At 35.3% G+C, this 21,286-nt stretch overlaps 1 protein-coding gene across 1 annotated transcript in view; it reads left to right on the top strand.

Moving 5' to 3' along the window:
• Positions 1–20,493, top strand: part of LOC6047624 (tachykinin-like peptides receptor 86C) — a 195,399-nt gene extending 174,906 nt beyond the window's left edge. The window contains exons 8-10 of the mRNA XM_038248917.1: positions 2,698–2,894; positions 3,059–3,192; positions 19,167–20,493. Coding sequence (XP_038104845.1) covers positions 2,698–2,894; positions 3,059–3,192; positions 19,167–19,633 — 798 coding nt within the window. The 3' untranslated portion in view covers positions 19,634–20,493. The remainder of the gene's footprint in view (positions 1–2,697; positions 2,895–3,058; positions 3,193–19,166) is intronic.
• Positions 20,494–21,286: the final 793 nt, after the last annotated feature.

Raw genomic sequence — 21,286 nt, forward strand, 5'->3', positions numbered from 1 at the left:
GTGAGTGACTTTGTGTGTTAACCAGAAAGACCTTCCCATAGCATCGTTGCTCGGAAGGCTCGCCGACGGGTTTGATATGAAAGTCCTCCCCATAGCATCGTAGCTCGGGAGGCATCGAAAAGCCAATACCTTATCCTACTAACCCAAAAAAAAAAAATAATCACGTGATGCTTGAAGGAGATGCTGTGGATTCAACGGTCTCAAGCGGTATCAACAAGTATATATCGAAAAACTATGTGCTTGATGAGTCTGCAACTTCAACTATCGGACTAACATTCCTCCCTTTCGTTGAACTGCAGGCTTCTTGGGAGAGCGCCGGTATTGACTTATAAACTAGAGATCTTCAGAGGTTAAACAGTGAACGGATGGTTGGCTCCCACTGATCATTTTTGATTCATTGTTTAACTTCAGCTGATCTGTCAATAACGGAGTAGCAGCTCATTGGCAGTCAACCATGCTCATGCTCATGCTCATGCTCAAACTCAAAACCTGGGAAAATTGGACGCCCTACTTGGAAATCGTCGAATAATGGGGTAAATATCAACATCAGTTTGACAACTGATTTTGACATTTGAATTAGAGAGCATCCAAATTTGCGGACATTCCGAATCCGCTCTGTACTTCTTACAACCATAAAAGGCATCAAGGAAAAGCAAAATTCATTCTGCCGATTTACTTGAATTGATGGGAAAAACCAAATTACCAAACTATGGAATTACTCGAATTACTACGGAATTACTAGGTAATTCCAGAATTACAGGAATTACTGCAGAATTGCGGAGTAATTCTGGAATTACTGAATTACTTACTGAAAATCCGAATGATTCCGTACTAGCTATAACTTTGGATTCTTACATGAAAATTAATAGGCAATAAATAGAATCATAAAAGGTTTATCGAAATTATCTTTTTAACAGTTATTTTTCAATATTTTATTATTTTCTGAAGTATGTTTTCACAAAAAAGAATTATGGAATTACCAGGATTACTGGGATTATCAGGAATTACCAGGATTACTCTGGAATTACTCAGTAAATCCGGAATTACAGAATTACTTGCTCAAATTCCAAGTAATTCCGGATTAGTGACCAGTCTGACACGATGCTAGAAACCCCTTGGTTTTTTAGAGCTGAGCAGTTCTCTCAGATTTCGGTCATTCGATTTTTTTTTGTATTTTTCTATCCGACTGAAACTTTTTTGGTACCTTTGGTATGCCCAAAGAAGCCATTTTGCATAATTAGTTGGTCCATATAATTTTCTATACAAATTTGGCAGCTTTCCATACAAAAATGATGTAAGAAAATTCAAAAATCTGTATCCTTTGAAGGAAATCTTTGATCGATTTGGTGTCTTCGGCAAAGTTGTAGGTATACACGGTAAAATTTTTATTTATTATTATTTGCCACTGAAACTGGATTTGCAAAAAACACATTTTTTTCATTTTTTATGTAAAATCAAATTTGCAATCAAAGAGTACTTCAGTGAAATTTTGATAAAGTGCACAGTTTTCAAGTTGTAGCCATTTTTGGGTAGTTTTTTTGAAAATAGTCGCAGTTTTTTGTTTTTTTTTTTTTTTTTTAAATTAGTGCCCACTCTTGAAACAAACTATTGGAAAAGCTGAGAAAATTCTCTATATTTAGCTTTTTTGAACTTTGATGATACGTTGCTGAGATATTTCCATGCAAGTGATTAAAAACAGGAAAATTTATGCATTCTAAGTCTCACCTAAACAAACCACCATTTTCAAAAGTCGATATCTCAGCAACTAATGGTCCGATTTACAATGTTAAAATATGAAACCGCCGTGAAATTTTTTAAACCAAGACAAATGTTTTAAAAGGGCGTAATATTGAATTTTTGGCCCTTTCGAAATGTTAGTCCTGATTTAAAAATTTTGAATATTGTTTTCGAAAAGATTGGAATATTTATTTAATTTTTTTGAAAAAATCAGTATTGATTGAAAATTTCATAACTCGGTCAAAGATTTTTTGCACAACCTGGAAATTTCTGAAAAGTTGGCATTTGATGTCCTTTAAAACATATAAAAAATAGTGTTTTTATGCAAATCAAGTTTTAGTGACAAAAAGTTAAATACAAAATCAGCAAAAAAAATTTTACCGTGTATTATTTTTTTGCCGAAGGCACCAAATGGATAATAAAAATCCTTCAAAAGATACAGATTTTTTAATTTTCATACATCATTTTTGTATGGACAGCTGCCACATTTGTAAGGAATATTATATGGACAAACTAATGATGCAAAATGGCTTCTTTGGGCATATGGAAAGCACCAAAAAAGTTTCAGTTGGATTAAAAAATACACTAATTAAAATTCTAAAAAAAAAACTGATTTCTTAGAGAATTGCTCAGCTCTAAAAGTACTCTGAACATCACTTTTCTCTCAAACATAACTCTGAATTTCTACTTCCAAAATATATATATTTTTTAGGGTTTGCTCTGAATGAAACCATAAAGAAGAACGAAATAATAAATGCTTGAAAAAATAAGGAATAAAACACCAAAGAGTAACAAAATAAATAATGAACTGCTCTCACAGAAACATCAATCAGGTTTCATTGAGTTTAAATTGAAATTCGATATTTTTTAGCTTTAAAATAGCTGACTTCTTGATTTTTGATTTAAATGAGATAATTTATGTTTAATACTCATTGATATATCCCTTCTCCTCTTCCCCAGGTTGTGCGCATGTTCATCATCGTGGTGACCATCTTCGCCATCTGCTGGCTGCCCTATCACCTGTTCTTCGTGTACGCGTACCACAACAACCAGATGACGTCGTCCAGCTACGTGCAGCAGCTATACCTGGGCTTCTACTGGCTGGCCATGTCAAACGCGATGGTCAACCCAATCATCTACTACTGGATGAACAGCAGGTCAGTGTATGCTGGTAGTGTTAATTTCGAAAACTTTTCCAATCCAAAACCACGTCAGTTTGCATTCTCGTGGAATTACACGCCAAGTACAACTAGTTGAAACCACCAAAGTACGTGCCAAAATCCCACTAACAGCGGTTCCACGTATCTATTTCCGGTTGCAGGTTCCGGGTGTACTTCCAGGAAATTATCTGCTTCTGCTGTCTGCAGTTCCTCAACTCCCGCATGAAGGACGGAATGCCCCCAGGAGTGCTGCTCAACAAAAACTCCAACTCCGAGCTTGGCCGGTATCGGTCCTGTGAGTATCCAATAAAAAAAAACTCTTCTGTTTTTCTACGTGGCTTTCGCTGAAGTGGACGCTCTCACGTGGTGGTTGTTATTTGTCGGCGTCCAACTTTTGGGAAAACTGATCACTGTCGTTGGCTTCCATTTGCTGGGTACGAATACTAAATACGTGATGGAAAAAGTTTTGCCTGACAATCTGGGGAAAACCACAGCTCCGTCACAGAAATTAGACGTCGAAAACATATATTTTTTCTTTTGCTTTTGGAAGAGTTCTGATATTTCTGAGAAAGATTCGTAGCTATTGATTTTAGTGAACGATTGGTGTCATAGGTAAACTCTGTTCGTGAAACACCGTGCGTCTCCATAAATTCAAAAATACTCATAAATTTTGATGCGGACGCATGGTATTGCAGCCAAAATCAATCGAAGATGAGCAATTCTCTACGAAATCGGTCTTTTTTCTTCAATTTTAATTTTTGTATTTTTTAATCCGGCTGAAACTTTTTTGGTGCCTTCGGTATGCCCAAAGAAGCCATTTTGCATCATTAGTTTGTCCATATAATTTTCCATACAAATTCGGCAGCTGTCCATACAAAAATGATGTATGAAAATTCAAAAATCTGAATCTTTTGAAGGAATTTTTTGATCGATTTGGTGTCTTGGGCAAAGTTGTAGGTATGGATACGGACTACACTGGAAAAAATAATACACGGTAAAAAAAAATTTGGTGATTTTTTTATTTAACTTTTTATCACTAAAACTTGATTTACAAAAAAACACTATTATTAATTTTTTTTATTTTTTGATATGTTTTAGAAGACATAAAATGCCAACTTTTCAGAAATTTCCAGGTTGTGCAAAAAATCACTGACCGAGTTATGAATTTTTTAATCAATACTGATTTTTTCAAAAAATCGAAATTTTGGTCGTAAAAATTTTTCAACTTCATTTTTCGATGTAAAATCAAATTTGCAATCAAAAAGTACTTTACTAAAATTTTGATAAAGTGCACCGTTTTCAAGTTATAGCCATATTTAAGTGACTTTTTTGAAAATAGTCGCAGTTTTTCATTTTTTTAAATTAGTGCACATGTTTGCCCAGTTTTGAAAAAAATATTTTTGAAAAGCTGAGAAAATTCTCTATATTTTGCTTATTCGGACTATGTTGATACGACCTTTAGTTGCTGAGATATTGCAATGCAAAGGTTTAAAAACAGGAAAATTGATGTTTTCTAAGTTTCACCCAAACAACCCACCATTTTCTATCGTCAATATCTCAGCAACTAATGGTCCGATTTTCAATGTTAATATATGAAACAATTGTGAAATTTTCCGATCTTTTCGAAAAAATATTTTTGGAATTTTCAAATCAAGACAAACATTTTAAAAGGGCGTAATATTGAATGTTTGGCCTTTTTGAAATGTTAGTCTTGATTTGAAAATTCCAAAATATTTTTCGAAGAGATCGGAAAATTTCACAAATGTTTCATATATTAACATTGAAAATCGGACCATTAGTTGCTGAGATATTGACGATAGAAAATGGTGGGTTGTTTGGGTGAAACTTAGAAAACATCAATTTTCCTGTTTTTAAACCTTTGCATTGCAATATCTCAGCAACTAAAGGTCGTATCAACATAGTCCGAATAAGCAAAATATAGAGAATTTTCTCAGCTTTTCAAAAATATTTTTTTCAAAACTGGGCAAACATGTGCACTAATTTAAAAAAATGAAAAACTGCGACTATTTTCAAAAAAATCACTTAAATATGGCTATAACTTGAAAACGGTGCACTTTATCAAAATTTCAGTAAAGTACTTTTTGATTGCAAATTTGATTTTACATCGAAAATGAAGTTGAAAATTTTTACGACAAAATTTCGATTTTTGAAAAATCAGTATTGATTAAAAATTCATAACTCGGTCAGTGATTTTTGCACAACCTGAAATTTCTGAAAAGTTGGCATTTTATGCCTTCTAAAACATATCAAAAATAAAAAAATTAAAAATAGTGTTTTTTGTAAATCAAGTTTTAGTGATAAAGTTAAATAAAATCACCAAATTTTTTTACCGTGTATTATTTTTTCCAGTGTAGTCCGTATCCATACCTACAACTTTGCCGAAGACACCAAATCGATCAAAAATTCCTTCAAAAGATACAGATTTTGAATTTTCATACATCATTTTTGTATGGACAGCTGCCGAATTTGTATGGAAAATTATATGGACAAACTAATGATGCAAAATGGCTTCTTTGGGCATACCGAAGGCACCAAAAAAGTTTCAGTCGGATTAAAAAATACAAAAAAAATCGAATGACCGAAATCCTAGAGAACTGCTCAGATGTAAACAAATCCTTAGGCAAAAATAGTATATGTGCCTATTTTGAGCTAAATCAGTTGAGGTTTAAGGGTCGCTTTTTATCGTTGATGTTTATATGGTGAAAATCGCAAAAATGTATGCAGAAAAACATCGCTTCAGTATTTTTCTGCCAGTAGGTGCGTGTCGCGCCCAAAATTGACCAAGTGTGATATCCTTGTAGGAAATTCAATTCCCTACAACTTTGCCGAAGGGTGGTCTTTGGAAATTAAATTTCCTAGGAGAATCTCATATTAGGGCAATTTTGGGCGAAATTGAAATCATGATTTCAATAATGCCATAACCATTTAAAAAGCTTTAAACGTGAACAATTAGGACACTGACTACGATATACACTTGTGTGACAACCCCATTCTGATCAAACAAAAATATCCCGTGGTGTTAAGCAGCCATTGTTGACTCATTACTTATTCACAGCAGGTGGAAATGATTTTTGGCCTTTATCAAATTTGACGCCTGAACAGATCGGAAGCAGTACACAATGCCATGGTAAATAGGGTAGGGTAGTCATCAATGAGACACTTTTTGTTTTCAACTTTCAACGATTTTTCTAATTTTTTCATTAGCATGTTTTAATGAGCTTTTAGTTGCATTATCTTTCTTTTAATGTGTTCTAACATTGACCAAAATATGAGATCGATCCGACATCTACAGCCAGAGTTATTCAACTGTCTCATTGTAGACGCACTTGGCAGGAACAATGATACAGCTGGGGAACAATGAGACACTTTACGAAAATCAACATTTTTCTAGCAAAACATCATGTTTTTGTATTGTTCCATTGCAGGTGACTTGCCTTGAACATTTTAGAGCAATTTTGCCAACATGAAACTTTTAATAACAAAAGTTACACTAAAAAGTATTGAAATTTTGTAAAATCCATATATTAATACCAAATAACTTGGTATTTTTGGTTAAAAGAAGTTTAAACTCTATAAATATGCCAAAAATCACTTTTAATTCATGTTTTGAAAGATTTCCATCGATTTTGAAAAGTTTATTGAAGAAAAATCAAAGTGTCTCATTGTTACCCATGGACTGAAATGAGTGGGGAACAATGAGACAGCCCTGGATTCTGGGTATATTCTAAATTTTGGCCAAATCTTATGAAAGGACATTGTAGCCCAACTTAATCCCTATGGAACGTCGAAAGAAATTTGAAGAAATATTAGTTTTGGTGTAAATGGCAGCCTACGAGCGAAAAAGGATTTTTTGTCCATAATTTACTTTTACACCCCAGAATCAAACATTTATGAATAACTTTTCAAGGGAGCGTCCATAACCAAAGCCACTATAATGGCAGTCGTGTATCCAGTAGACACACCTTTCCCCCAAATATAAGCCTGATTGGTTGAAACTACGACTTGTGAGAGCCATTTTATCATTGTTCCCCGTGTCTCATTGATGACTACTCTACCCTACTGATAATGGAGCACCCGCAGTCGAGCAGTTTTTGACAGTTCGCTCCATAAGAAATACATTGTAGAAAAAAGCAAAAACTGCTCGAATGGAAATGCTCCATTGTTCAAGTTCTCTGTTTGGTGTTCTAGAAAGGATGGACTTTTGAATGAGCAGCAAGTTTAATACATAACATGATTTTTTTGGTCTTAATGAAAAATTAAATATCGAGGTTATTGCAAACGCGAAAGTTGTATTAATGACATTTTCCAACAATTTTATACAGCTGCGTAACAAAAAAATGCCAGAGGTTTGATCTTACACTTCCCAAGTAATATTTTTTTCTATGAGTTCTACAAGAGCTCTTCAAGATAGCTACAGCATATCAGTTTGGACCGCGGTAGGATAAAATTCTCTTCAAAACTTCTTCAGGAGTTTGGAAGAATACTTGAAGAGACTTTTATCCTACCGCGGTCCAAACTGCTATGCTGTAGCTATCTTGAAGAGCTCTTGTAGAACTCCTGGGAAAAAATATTACATGGGTTGAACAATTTTGCGCCACCTTGCAGCAAAAATACTGAAACGATGTTTTTCCCTATACATTTTCGCGATTTTCCCCATATAAACTTCAACGGTAAAAAGCGACCCCAAAACATCTACCAATTTGGCTCAAAATTGGCACAGTTACTTATTATCGCCAAAAGAATCGAGCCAGAGGGTATTATGCAATCTTTTCAAACGTGCATTTTAAGCAATATTGAACAGTAAGTTAATTGATGAGTCATTCTCCGCAAACTCACTCAGCAGTTTCCCTGACCCCTCTTCGATTTGCGTGAAAATTGGTCTTAAGGAGTAGCTTTTGTCCCTGATCACGAATCTGAGGTCAGTTTTTTTTTTATATCCGGAGAAGGAGGAGCGGAACGACTTCTTAAATTTTTGAACATGCGAAAAAAGACATGTTTTTCAATAATTTTCAGTCTGAAAAGGTGATTAGATGAAAATTTGGTGTAAAAAGAAGTTTAATGTAAAATTGGACGCCTAATGTGATGGCTGATTCAAAATTCAGAAAACCTATACTTCATCGAGAAAAAAAAAACACAAAAAAGTTTTAAAAAGCTGCAGTTTGTTGTTACTTACCTGTAATTTGTTTTGAACATGTCATTTTATGGGAAGTGTAATATTCGTTTTGAATCTACATTAACTCAGAAGGGTAATTTTTTCATCTAGAATAAAATCTATCATTTTAAAATTTCGTGTTTTTGCTAACTTTGCAGCGTTATTTTTTAATGTGTAACAATGTTCTAGAAAGATGAAGAGCAGACAATGACAAAAATGTTGATATGTAAACAAAAGGGGTTTGCTACATCCAGAGTTATCGTGATTTTACAAAACAAAAGTTTTGAAATAGTAGTTTATGCAACAAGTTGCAAAAAGAGGATTTTTTCAGCACGAGTCGTACATTTTTCCAACGAGGTTCACCGAATTGGATAAATACGAAGAGTGCTGAAAAAATCAAGTTTTGGAACGAGTTCCATACAAAATTTTTTGCAATCCCAAAAAACACACAGTGAGTGAAATTTTTTGTCAAATTTTAATTTTTTTTGTCAATAAATCGTTTAAATCAAAAAAATGTTGAAAAGTGTTACTTTTCAAAAGAAGTGCTGAAAAGTTCAACTTTTCAGCACCCATTTGAGTGCTGGAAAGTAGAACTTTTCAGCATTTATTTTAAAAAGTGTTGCTGTTCGATTCTGTTTTTTTTGGTTCAGAAAATAAGGTTATTTCGTCGTTCAAGAATGACAGGAAAAGTAAGTAGTTTCACGACGGAATTGCAAAAACTTTTGCGTTTTTCTTTGTTTCGTCATTCGTGTCTGTCGCGGGTAACGATGAACTGTCATGATCGACACAACCTGGGTGCTGAATAGTGGTTCGCAAAACGGCCTCAATTTGGAGCTGTCAAAGTGGAACCAAGTTGATGGTTGAAAGTTGAAGGCGAGATCGTAATTTTTTAAAATTATAATTGGAAGTTGTTTATGGAGTCGATGCGGTTGATCCATCCAGAAGCTGTCTTTATTATTTGATTCCGTTTGAATACCTGGTTAAGTAAAAAATATTCTCTGTTTGTTGGATCAGCTTCGCTAGAATAAGCGATATTTTTCCCTGGACCAGGAAGAGCTCCAGGAATCAGCCAGAGAATTTATCTGCGACATCGCAGAATGAAACTCTCGCGCAGTTCTTCGTCACCCGTTAAAAAAAATCTCTTCTAGCCGATCGAAAAGCGACCATTTTCCAGCAATAAATGTCAAAAAGTAGAAAAAATAAAACACATACTACTGATTATAAAACAGCTCATTTGCCAGTAAGAAAAAAGTCATGCTTGTGCTTGAACAGCCTCCTATTTTGTAGATGTAAACAAAGTGGGATCATTCGAAAATCACGTTACGCATTCTCTCTATTCATCACCCAGGACACAACCAACTTTTCAAAAAAAATCGTATAATCACGATGATTCATGGTGATTACAAGCAAACCCCTTATGTTTATATTTAAAAAAAAATCGAAATTGTCTGCTCTCTGCGTTTTAAAAACTCTGTTTTATTATTTTTCGATAAAAAATACGTTTTTTTTTTGGAATTTAGAGTACGTCATCAAATCGGGTGTCCAATTATACATAAAAGTTCATTTCATCACCTTTTCAGGATGCAAATTATTGAAAAACGTGTATTTTTTCGCATGTGCAAAAATGGAAGGGGTCGTACTGCCCCTCCGTCACGAGATATTAAAAAATGGACCTTGGATTTGTGATCAGGGACAAAAGTTACCCCTTTGGACAAAGTTTCACGCAAATCGAAGAGGTGTCGTCAAATCAAAAATTCCTTCAGGCATTTGAAAATGATTGACGGCTTGATCGTAACCGACTAAATGTGGCATACTTTACAAACCTGTGTTGATAAATTAAGCTTAATTGCTGATACGGAGATTAAGTATTCTCTTTACATAAGCTGCTATAACAAACAGAATCATACACTAATTACTGCTCGTCGATGTAACCAGATCATTCGTTGGCATGAATTCTGTTACTAGACAAAAGCCATGGTTTCGTTTGAATAATCACCAGGCTTTTTCGTTTTATTTGCCAGAGCAAGAGCGTCGTACTGAGGTATTTATACTGAGCAACGTAAACGACGCACTCAAAATGCAGTTTAAATTTTCCTATGGTTGCGTTGCGTACGTCGTTTTGTTATGTATCGATTGTTCAGGACGGAAGGTAATGTTCTCTATGAATGGTGTGCTGCATTCCAATTAGATGAGAAATTTCTGTAAATTGTAAATAGTATAATACTCTGTTATTGACTTTAGTTATCACATTTAAAGTGGATGGAAACAAATGTTTTTGAATCGTTATGAATACTAAAAGGCATAATTAGGCAATTTTTACGTACACACTATTCAACGAGTGATGTCTACCAAATTCAATTAGAAAGTTCAAAGACACTCAGATAAGGACACGGACATTGAAATTCATCCGCAAACACGAACCTCAAAATATATTCCTTATTCATAGTCCAATAGAGCTGCGTGTAAACGTCCTCCTTGCCCTCATGGGGATTTCATCCTTCCCGAAAAACCGGACCGTTTTGACTTCATGACGAGGGGGTCAGCTTTCTAATTAATGGCCGGCTTGTGGTCCCGCCGGGTTTCAACACCTTTCCCGTCGGTACTGTGCGTTGCGCGTATGTTCTAGCCTGCTCCCAGCAGTGAACCCTACTTGAAAATGAAGGCAGCCCACGACGACCCTGCCGAGCTTTCCGGGAAGATTAGACACTTGTGTGTGCGGAAATGAATAAAAGATCCCTTTGAACTCGGCCGGATTTCGTAAATTTAGCCCAAGTGTTTACTCCGCCGTTGACGGTTGGTTAGCACTTTATAAAAGGCTTTACTTGGGGGCTCTCATCTCACATATGTGTCCGGAGCATAACTGAGAAGCTTTGAGAAGGGTTGTTTGTCAATTGTTGGATGACCAGTAACGGAATTTGTTCCATGTAAGTGTCATGAATATTCTCTTTATGGAAAACAGAGATTAAAATTGAATTAAAAAAAAAAATAATTCATCGGCAGGCTGAATTTCCTGTCAATAATTACCAACTTTCCCCCGAATAGTCGAATTGGGTTTCCCACTCAATTTCTGCCTCCCGGGACCGATAGATATCTATCGGACAAAAAAAGGGTATGCTGAATCGACCGGGCCTCCCCCAAGATTTAGGGCATAACAATCGGAAACAGGCGTCGTAAAATACTGTATTTGGGGTCGAATATATTCACCACACACTGAATAGCTTTTGCTGGCTTGTGGTGTTTTATTATCTTGCCCTAAACGGGAAACATTTTCCTCCGGTGTTGTCCCATAAAATAAAGCCGACTTTGGGACTGATATTTATGTAAAATAGAACATTTCCAGGGTAATTAAAATGTGTGCGTCGAAAATTGCTTCCCTTACATTTTACCCCCATGAATCATCATCACAAAACTTTATCTCATTTAGAGTACCAACCGAACCCCGAAAAAGTCCAATCAATTCCGTCGATGAGATAAATAATGGTGTCTTAGTTGATTGCACCCCAACCATCTGCCGCACGGGAGCCATCAATAACATTCGGTGAACCCGATTCGATTTGTTATGAGATGCTTCATTAAGTGTGTAGCAGTAGGGTGTAATAACAAAATTGATTTTCCAGCACAGCAATTTTTCAGTTCCTTTTGGGGTCCTAAACAACTCCTTAAAGTTTGAGAAAGATTGGTTAAGTCCTCACATTGCGCAAAGCGATTCAATTTTCCATATAAATTTGTATGGGAAAAACCATTTTTTTGAATATTGTAATTTTAAAAATCTACGTTTTACGCGACATATTCGGCATATTCATATTCGGATGCCCTAGAAGGTGCTCTACAACTTTCCCGAAGAGAGTATGGTGCTAACTTGCTCCTATAAAAAGATACAGCGTGTTCAAAACTCGTCTCAAACGTGTTTTTTGCTCGAAAATCACGTTTTAGACGAATTTTGAACACGCTGTATCTTTTTATAGGAGCAAGTTAGCACCATACTCTCTTGGGGAATGTTGTAGAGCACATTCCAGAGCAACCGAATATTAATCCGGTTTTAATATAGCGTGAAACGTGGATTTCTTAAATATAAAAATAAAAAAAATGGTTTTCCGCATACAAATTTATATGGGAAATTGAATCGCTTTGTGCAAAATGGGGACTTATCCAATCGTTCTCAAACTTTGGGGAGTTGTTTAGGACCCCAAAAGAAATCGAAAAGTACTGTGCTCATTGAATTTGATCAACTTTACTTTTTTCCATACAACCATATTACACCCTAGTGTAGCAGCGACTGTCCGTATTCGTATCTGTACGCAATAAGCCGAATCTTGTTCATTACCAACTGCCCGAGCAGACGGAAAAAACCTGGGAATAACATTTTTTGATAATTGAAAATACTAAGCCAATAACATTTTATGTTATTTATAGCAAGACTTGTTATGCGCCGTTATGATTTTTTTGTTATTGGATTGTTATTGTAATAACAGACTCATACCATTTTGAGTTAATCTGCGAACAAATTTTTGTTATTCTTTTTTGTTATTTTAACAACTAATCCGATCATCCCAATATTGCGCAATTCCCACTAACTTGGATTCCACACTAAATTATTACTATCGATCGCACTATTGCGACTTGTCAAACTGTTGTTTGCTTGTTTTGTAGCTGTCAATCGCAATGGAGCACCCGAATTCGACAGTTCTCCCATAAGGAATACATTGTAGAAAAAGCAATAACTGCTCGAATGGAAATGCTCCATTTCGAAGTGTGAAAGTCAAATTTGGTGGAAACTGCGACTGAAAATGTTACATTTACTAGTTGTTGACTGGTTGCCTAGTTTTTCAAATTACTGTTGTCAAAAATGCGAGAGAAAAGTGCGGGCAAAATCCAAGTTACAGTGCAAGGATCAATAACAGTTGGAGTTACTTTTCCATGACAAAAAATGTTATTTCAAAGTTGTTTTGGCTTTCAACCAATATCAGACCAATAACAAATTTTGTTATGATAACATAAACTGTTATTAAACTCTTGTGCAAAAATGGATATTGCAAGAATATTCCATAACACTTTTTGTTATTAACAGTATTTGTTATTCAAATGGCCTGAATTTTGTTATTACCATCTGCCCGGTGCCATTAAACGCACCTTTGAGCAATTTAGTGATACTTGAATCGGATTTGCTCTGTTACATTGAAGATTATATTGCCATCAAAAAAACATTATCCAACGATTATTTTCTGGTCTCTAATCGAAGTGGTACTTCCCGGGCAAACGGTAATAACAAAATTAATAATATTTTAATAACAAATCCTGTTAAAATAACAAAAAGTGTTATTATTTTATCCTGAAGTTCAACTTCAAGAAGAAGAACACAAAATTTGTTATTGAAGTGATATTATATTGAAAATGTTTAATAACACGCTAATAAGAGGAAATGTTAAACATTTCAAAAACTCTCCTAATAACAAAATTTGTTATTCGTTCGATATACTGACTTAGAAATAAAATTACCATAAATCGCACAAATGGAAAAGTTTCTAAGTGTCCATAACACAATCTGTTATTATTTTTTCTTTTGTTAAATATGTTTACCCGGGCAGACGGTAATAACAAAATTGATAATATTTCAATAACAAATCCTGTTAAAATAACAAAAAGTGTTATTATTTTATCCTGAAGTTCAACTTCAAGAAGAAAAAATAATAACAGTTTCTGATAAAATAACAAAATTTGGTATTGAAGTGATATTATATTGAAAATGTTGAAAACGATAATAAGAGGAAATGTTATACATTTCAAAAACTCTCCTAATAACAAAATTTGTTATTCGTTCGGTATACTTAGAAATAAAATTACCATAAATCGCACAAATGGAAAAGTTTCTAAGTGTCCATAACACAATCTAAAATTGGCTAGAACTATGGGATAATTTTGACCAATTTCGTCAGGGTCATTATTTCGGCCATGAAATGGGGTCCTTAAGCTAAAATTATTCTAAAAAGTTGAAATTTCGAAAGTTGATTTTTTTAATTATTTGATATACCCCCTAAGGGATTTTACTAAAATTGGCTAGAACTATGAAATAATTTTGACCAATTTCATCGGGGTCATTGATTTCACCATGAAATGGGGTTTTAAGCTAAAATTAATCCGATGAAATTAACTTTTGAGAGTTCATTTTTTTTAATTTTGTTATATTCCCTAACGGAATCGATTTATTTATTAAAATTTTTTGAAGTGTGAATAACAAAAACTGTTATTATTTTCACAGAGCCAGGAAGTCGGAGCTGACGTTGAAGTTCGAGCTGGAGTGAGACCTCGGAGACGGCATCGGATTCAGCAAATTTTCAGCAACTTTTACTTGGAGTCGGAATCTGTGAAGTCGGGTATTTTTGGAGAGCTGACGTTGACGTCATATCCTGCATCCAGAGTCGGAGTTGTCTTCAAAGTATGGATTCAAAGTCGTTTGGAGGTACTCGACTCTGCAGCCCTGACTAGTACAGAGGAGTTATGGCAACTGCAAATTACAAATAAACCAAAACAATAACTTTTTTTGTTATGGAGACATACCAGTTCAATAACATCTTTTGTTATTATGCTGCTCCACCTCTCCGCACAAAATAACAAATATTGTTATTCCTTCATGATTCCTTCTGTGTTATTGGTTTGTTATTGCAATAACAACATAATAACAGTTTAAGTTATTCTTCGAACAAATCTTTGTTATTGATTTTTGTTATTTTAACAACTAATCCGATCATCCCAATAACATATTTCGATCTTCTCACAATATCAAAAACTGACCTTCCCAAGTTATTTCCGTCTGCTCGGGTAGATCTTTGGGATAATTTTGTCTAATTTCGTCGGGGACATTATTTTGGCCATGAAATGGGGTCCTTAAGCTAAAATTATTCTAAAAAGTTGAAATTTTGAAAGCTGATTTTTTTAATTATTTGATATACCCCCTAAGGGGACCATCCATAAACCACGTGGACACTTTAGGGGGGGGAGGAGTATGCCGATTGTCCACGCTCCATACAAAAAAGTTTTTTTGTATGGACAATTGTCCACGAGGGGAGGGGGAGGAGTTTGGGATTTCCAAAAAAGTGTCCACGTGGTTTGTGGATGGTCCCAAGGGACTTTGCTAAAATTGGCTAGAACTATGGGATAATTTTGACCAATTTCGTCGGGGTCATTAATTTGGCCATGACATGGTTTCAAGCTAAAATTTTTGAGAGTTCATTTTTTTAATTTTGTTATGTTCCCTAACGGAATTGATTTATTTATTGAGAATTTTTGAAGTGTGAATAACAAAAACTGTTATTATTTTCACAGAGCCAGGAAGTCGGAGCTGACGTTGAAGTTCGAGCTGGAGTGAGACCTCGGAGACTGCACCGGACTCAGCAAATTTTCAGCAACTTTTATTTGGAGTCGGAATCTGTGAAGTCGGGTATTTTTGGAGAGCTGAAGTCGTCGTTGACGTCATATCCTGCATCCAGAGTCTGAGTTTTCTTCAAAGTATGGATTCTAAGTCGCTTGGAGGTACCCGACTCTGCAGCCCTGACTAGTACAGAGGAGTTATAGCAACTGCAGGTTTATTTGCAAATTACAAATAAACCAAAACAATGACTTTTTTTGTTATGGAGACATACCAGTTCAATAACATTTTTTGTTATTATGCTGCTCCACCTCTCCGCACAAAATAACAAATCTTGTTATTCCTTCATGATTTCTTCTGTGTTATTGGTTTGTTATTGCAATAACAACATAATAACAGTTTAAGTCAACTTCGGCACCAGAACAAAAGGGAGCTGATAATTACGGCACCAACACAAAAGAACAGCTGTTCGTTATGGAACCAAAACAAAGCTACTGCAGGCATAAAATGAAAATAAAGTAATTATTGTTTTTTTTGTAAAATTTTACCGCAATGTACGTTTCAAAGTTAGTTTATGTTTTTGAGGTGATTTTTATTAATTTATTTGCAAAATAAACTACTAAAGTTGGGATATTAAGCACACATCGGGCCGATTATCTCATTTAAAGTTGTAATTTTATTACATGAAACGTTTAACTTAACTACTGTGTCATTTGACTTATACTACAGTAATTTTTATAACAAAAATTGAATTATTATTAAAAAATATTTTAGTTTTCACTGTGCACAGTTTGCGCGCGTTATCAATCTCAATCACCCAAGATGGCGGCCTTTAGCATCCCCCTGGTTATTACGTTTTATTTTGCTAAATATGGCCAAACTATGAAAAAAATTTGAGCAATTTTGTCGTAGACATTATTTTGGCCATGCATTTTTTCATAATTTATTTTTATTAGGGCCTTTTAGGTGCTGCTACCAGGTTAGGACCGAGGAACGAAAATACAAAAAAATAAATTGGCCATGAAAGAAAGTGAAAAATTTTAATGTTGATTTTTAATATTATTGCTGTACTTGTTCTGAAATTTTCTAAGTGCCCATAACCCAATTTTTATTTTTTTGTATTTTGCAAAATATGGCTAGAACCCTAGAACTATTGAAAATTATTGTTAAATTTTGTTAAGGACATTATTTTTGCAATGAAGATTTATTGTTTATTCGTCAAGCTTATGTAGACTACTTACAATTTTCTTACATACTAGATATTATTTCTATTGTACAGATTTTTTCGTAGTTCCGGTTTAGACATGTCGAAATGTATGTACTGTGAATTTTCATTATAAAAGCGCATCATTTGGTTTAATGGCGAATTTTTTAAATAATTTGTCGTGTATGCAGTTATTCTAAAAAGTGGTGAATTTCTAAGAGTACGGCTTGGTTCATGAATACTATTGAGTATTACTGAAAATAATGCTGCTGACTGTATGCGTTGAGAAATAATGTCGTTGATGAAAGAAAGCATGGCAAATTTACGACGTTCTTGTAATGATTGTATGTTTATGAGCATGCAGCGTGCTTCATACGATGGGAGAGGAAATGCAGTCCAGTTAAGTTTACGTAGTGCGTACAGTAAGAATTGTTTTTGGACAGATTCAATACGTGCTTGGTGTACGGCATAGTATGGATTCCAGACGATACTACAGTATTCCAAGAGTGGCCTGACATACGTTATATAGAGTAATTTAATAGTATACGGGTCCTGGAAGTTGAATGCAAAGCGCTTTATAAAGCCTAATGTACTTTTTGCCTTGTTTATTATTGTGTTATAGTGTTCTACAAAGTTAGTTGTGAGTCTAGGATGACACCTAGATCACGTACTACTTTGCATTTTTCTACTGGTTGGTTTCCTAATAATACTGTTATGTTTGGTGTTTCATGTTTTCTGCTGAAGGCAATGGAATTACATTTCTTTACATTCAATTGGAGTAGGCTTTTACTACACCATGTGTAGAAAAGATTAATTTCGTTTTGGAATACATGACTGTCATTGGCATTTCCTATTTCCATATACAATTTCATGTCGTCTGCATATACTAGTACGTTAATTTTTTTAAGAATGAAGGAAATGTCGTTTACATACAAGATGAAAAGAAGAGGTCCTAGATGGGATCCTTGCGGAACCCCAGAGGTGACCTGAAATGGGGTCTTTGTACCGAAACTTTTTTTTATGAGGTAAATATCTAAAGGTTAATATTTTGTTTGATTTCTGATGTATGTAAAACATACAATTATTTTTTTTTTCAAATGTTGAACAAAATATGAAAACTACCAGCCAATGTTTACTGATTTTATGCAGCATTTGAAAATATTTTATATTTAATTCAAGGGTCCTGATTGCTCAAAATCAACCACTACATTCGCGAGCACAAATAGCAGGCGACGCGATACGCCCTGATGAATTCCTACTGTTTGTCACTTTGAAACCATTCGCTCTCGAACACTCTCTTTTCTACTCTCCTTCTCTCTCTGATCGGCTCAGTCTTCGAACGGCTCAGACAGGCCGAACGTCGCCGATCACTCTGAACTGAACACATTTTTCTCTGATGCGCTGCGTTATAATCATTGATTTGGGCTGCCTAAAATCAACTTTATCAGTTAAATTGTGCATTTATTTTGATTTCATAACATTATAGACACCATTAAAAGAAATTTCCACCAAGAAAAAATCAAATTGATGGCAAACTGAGGGCATGGAGACAAAAAGACTGCCGCGCTGGCATTTTGTGAGAATGGCTCCTCGCTGAGCATGGTAGTGTGTGAGTGTCGTCGAGTGACGGAGTAGACAAATATTTTCACGATGTATTTGTTCGCGGAGTGAACAGTTCGGGCTACTCGCTAGCTGCTTGCGAGTATCATTCGCTCATGAATGCTAGCGGGTTGGAATAGGCGACGAATGGATAGGCGATGAGTGAGTGGTTTCCATTCAATGAACCGAAAATCAGGACCCTTGATTTAATTGAAATGAAATAATATATAATTTTGGAATACTGCAGCTCTTCCTAATCCAGCGAAAAAAAAAAACGCTAATTCTAGCAAAGTTGATCCAGTAAACAGAAAAGATTTTCACTAAACCAGTAAGTTTTCAAACGGAATCAAACAATAAAGACAGCTCCTGGATGGATATAACAGCATCGACTCCATATTTTCTATATTTGGCGCACAGTAAATTGGTTCCACTTTCTCAGTTAAAAATTGAGGCCGTTTTTCGAACCACTCTACAGCACCCAGGTTAATACTAAGATTTCAATAACAAAATCAGTTATCTACTAGCGCAAAAAGACATATCTCACCAATACCAAACTGAGTTATCGGGTTTATTTCTTTTTTCTATTTTCGAATATTCTTGTAATAATGTTTGATATCAGAATGGGTTTTTTTTTCGAACGAATCTCTGTTATTATTTTGTGTTATTATAACAGCTAATCTGGGTGTTTTAATACCAACTTGTAAACTTGAACTTTTCAAGTTATTTCCACCTCCTTGGGATAGTTCCGGTTTCGGATCTTTATTCAACTGGCGTGGTGGACCTATGTCCCATTTATGATTAGTATTCAGTTTGTCATTTTTTGTTGAACGACCTGTAGAGTCCCACTTAGGTGGCAAAGCCCACATAACACACGCACAAATGAAAATTAATTTAATGTTCACATTATTCCCTCTCCCTCTCACCAAACAGACCGTCAACGTTCGCTGTCGGTCCGGTGGCGGCCACAGTTCCACAGCACTGAGGAGTACCGGATGCGGTTGGCCGCACCCCAGCGGAACCACCACCTGTCCAACAGCCACGGGCCGTGCCACCGCACTGTCAGCGTGGTCAACGTGCTGGAAAACAACGGCAAAGCGGCCGGGCTGGACCACTTGAGTGCGGTGGCCGGTGCAGGTGGTGGCGGTGGAATCGATCCCAAATCGACGGCGGCCACCGATATTGGCAGCGAACTGCAGGCGCTGAACTTCCTGCCGAGGAGTCACAATCACAGCAATCAGTTCTACCACTCGCACGCCACGTCACATCACTCGTCACACTCGCAGGACTCGCACGTGAGCAGTGGCGGGGGTGGAGGGGGGGTTGGAGGGAAATTTGGCAGCAGTGGCCAGGTGGCCAAGGACGGCTCGTCTAGCAGCCACAGCCAGGAGTACTCTTGACACCCGCAGTACGACTAAGCAAAGCTTGAGTCCTCGGCGGTTTGAGGGTGCTTGCAGGAGGAAAGCTCGAGAAAGAGCTTGACAAAGAGGGTGCTTTTAGTCCGTAAGTTGTAGGAAGGTAGAGATTTAGGATTAACTAGAAAGTATTTGGTGCAGGATAAGGTTGTACAAACGCAAACTGTGAATATTTATCCATCCTTAGTTAATGGTAAAGTTAGTTTCTGATGCTGTCTTTAAGGTTTGTGAAATGAAAGCTGTAATGAAAAGACACCGTGATATAATGTTTTTATTTTGTTTTAGCAAAATTACAATTAACAACAAATATATATAGTTATTCTCTACCATCATCTCACACAAAATCGGAAAAAAAATTGCCCCGACCCTCTTCGATTTGCCTGAAACTTTGTCTAAAGGGGTAACTTTTGTCCCTGATCACAAATCCGAGATACGTTTTTTGACATCTCGTGATGGAGGGCGGAACGACCCCTTTAATTTTTGAACATTCAAAAAAAGACATGTTTTCCAATAATTTGCAGCCAAAAAAGGTCAAAGGGACTTTTATGTTAGATTGGACCCCGACTTTATGGCGTCTGTAACAATTTTTGGAATCTGTCATTTTTAATGGGAATTATACGTTTAGATCACTTTTTTATTTAGAACATTTTTTTAATTTTCAAATTTTGTGTTTTTAGAGTGTAACAATGTTCTACGAAGTTGTAGAGCATACAATTACAAAAAATGTTGAATAAAGATAAGAGGTTTGGTTGTAATCATCACGAGTTATCGCGATTTTACGGAAAAAAGTTGGTTGTGTCGATCATGGTCGTTCATCATCACCCGCGACAAACGGGAACGACGAATCAATGAGAAAAGCGAAAAGTAACTTTTTCAAGCCTTTTTTTTAGCAAAACCTAATAAGGCTGGTACAAATATTTTTAAAAGTTTTTGTCACCCCCTCCTTCAAAATTGGCCCGAAAAATCAGGGGGCAAAAAAAAATTTTTACAATAAACTTCAAAATTTCAATGAAAATTCAAGTGCAACCAGCTGAAATCAAATTAAAATACATTCTTCTGCGTTTAAAATCATTTTTAGCATGTTTGGGTTTATTAAAAAATCTTAAGATTTTTTGAAAATTTTCGATGCAAATTTTTTTTTTCGATACAATTTTTGTTTTCATGAAATCTTAGATTTTTTGAAAACTAATGATTAAAACAACTGAACTAGTGTAAAATGCATTTTAAAACACTTTTTCATTTAAATGTGAAGATTATGGCTTGTTATTTAATTTTTTGCCCCCTTGACCTCGGCCAGGGCCGAGGGACAAAAACTTTTTTAAATATTTGCATCGGCCTAAATAGGATGATTTTTCAAAACAAACAAAATGATATGGAATCATTTCATATATCTTGAAGAACCTCAAGAAGTAGTTTCCAAAAAGTTTTAAAAGTTAGCTTACTTTTATTACGAAAAAAATATTTAAACAGGATTATTAAAAAAAAAATTGTTTCGTTGGACAATTTTACACTAAGAACAGTTAAAATTAGTTGCTGAAATGCATGGTCTAGAATTCGAATGAAAAATATCAACTGATTTTAGGAATTTTGTGCAGAACTTTTTTTCGGAATTTAATATTTTATACTTTTTATGTTTTT

Source organism: Culex quinquefasciatus, chromosome 1, assembly GCF_015732765.1.
Source record: "Culex quinquefasciatus strain JHB chromosome 1, VPISU_Cqui_1.0_pri_paternal, whole genome shotgun sequence".
In the NCBI taxonomy this organism is placed as follows: Eukaryota; Metazoa; Arthropoda; class Insecta; order Diptera; family Culicidae; genus Culex; species Culex quinquefasciatus.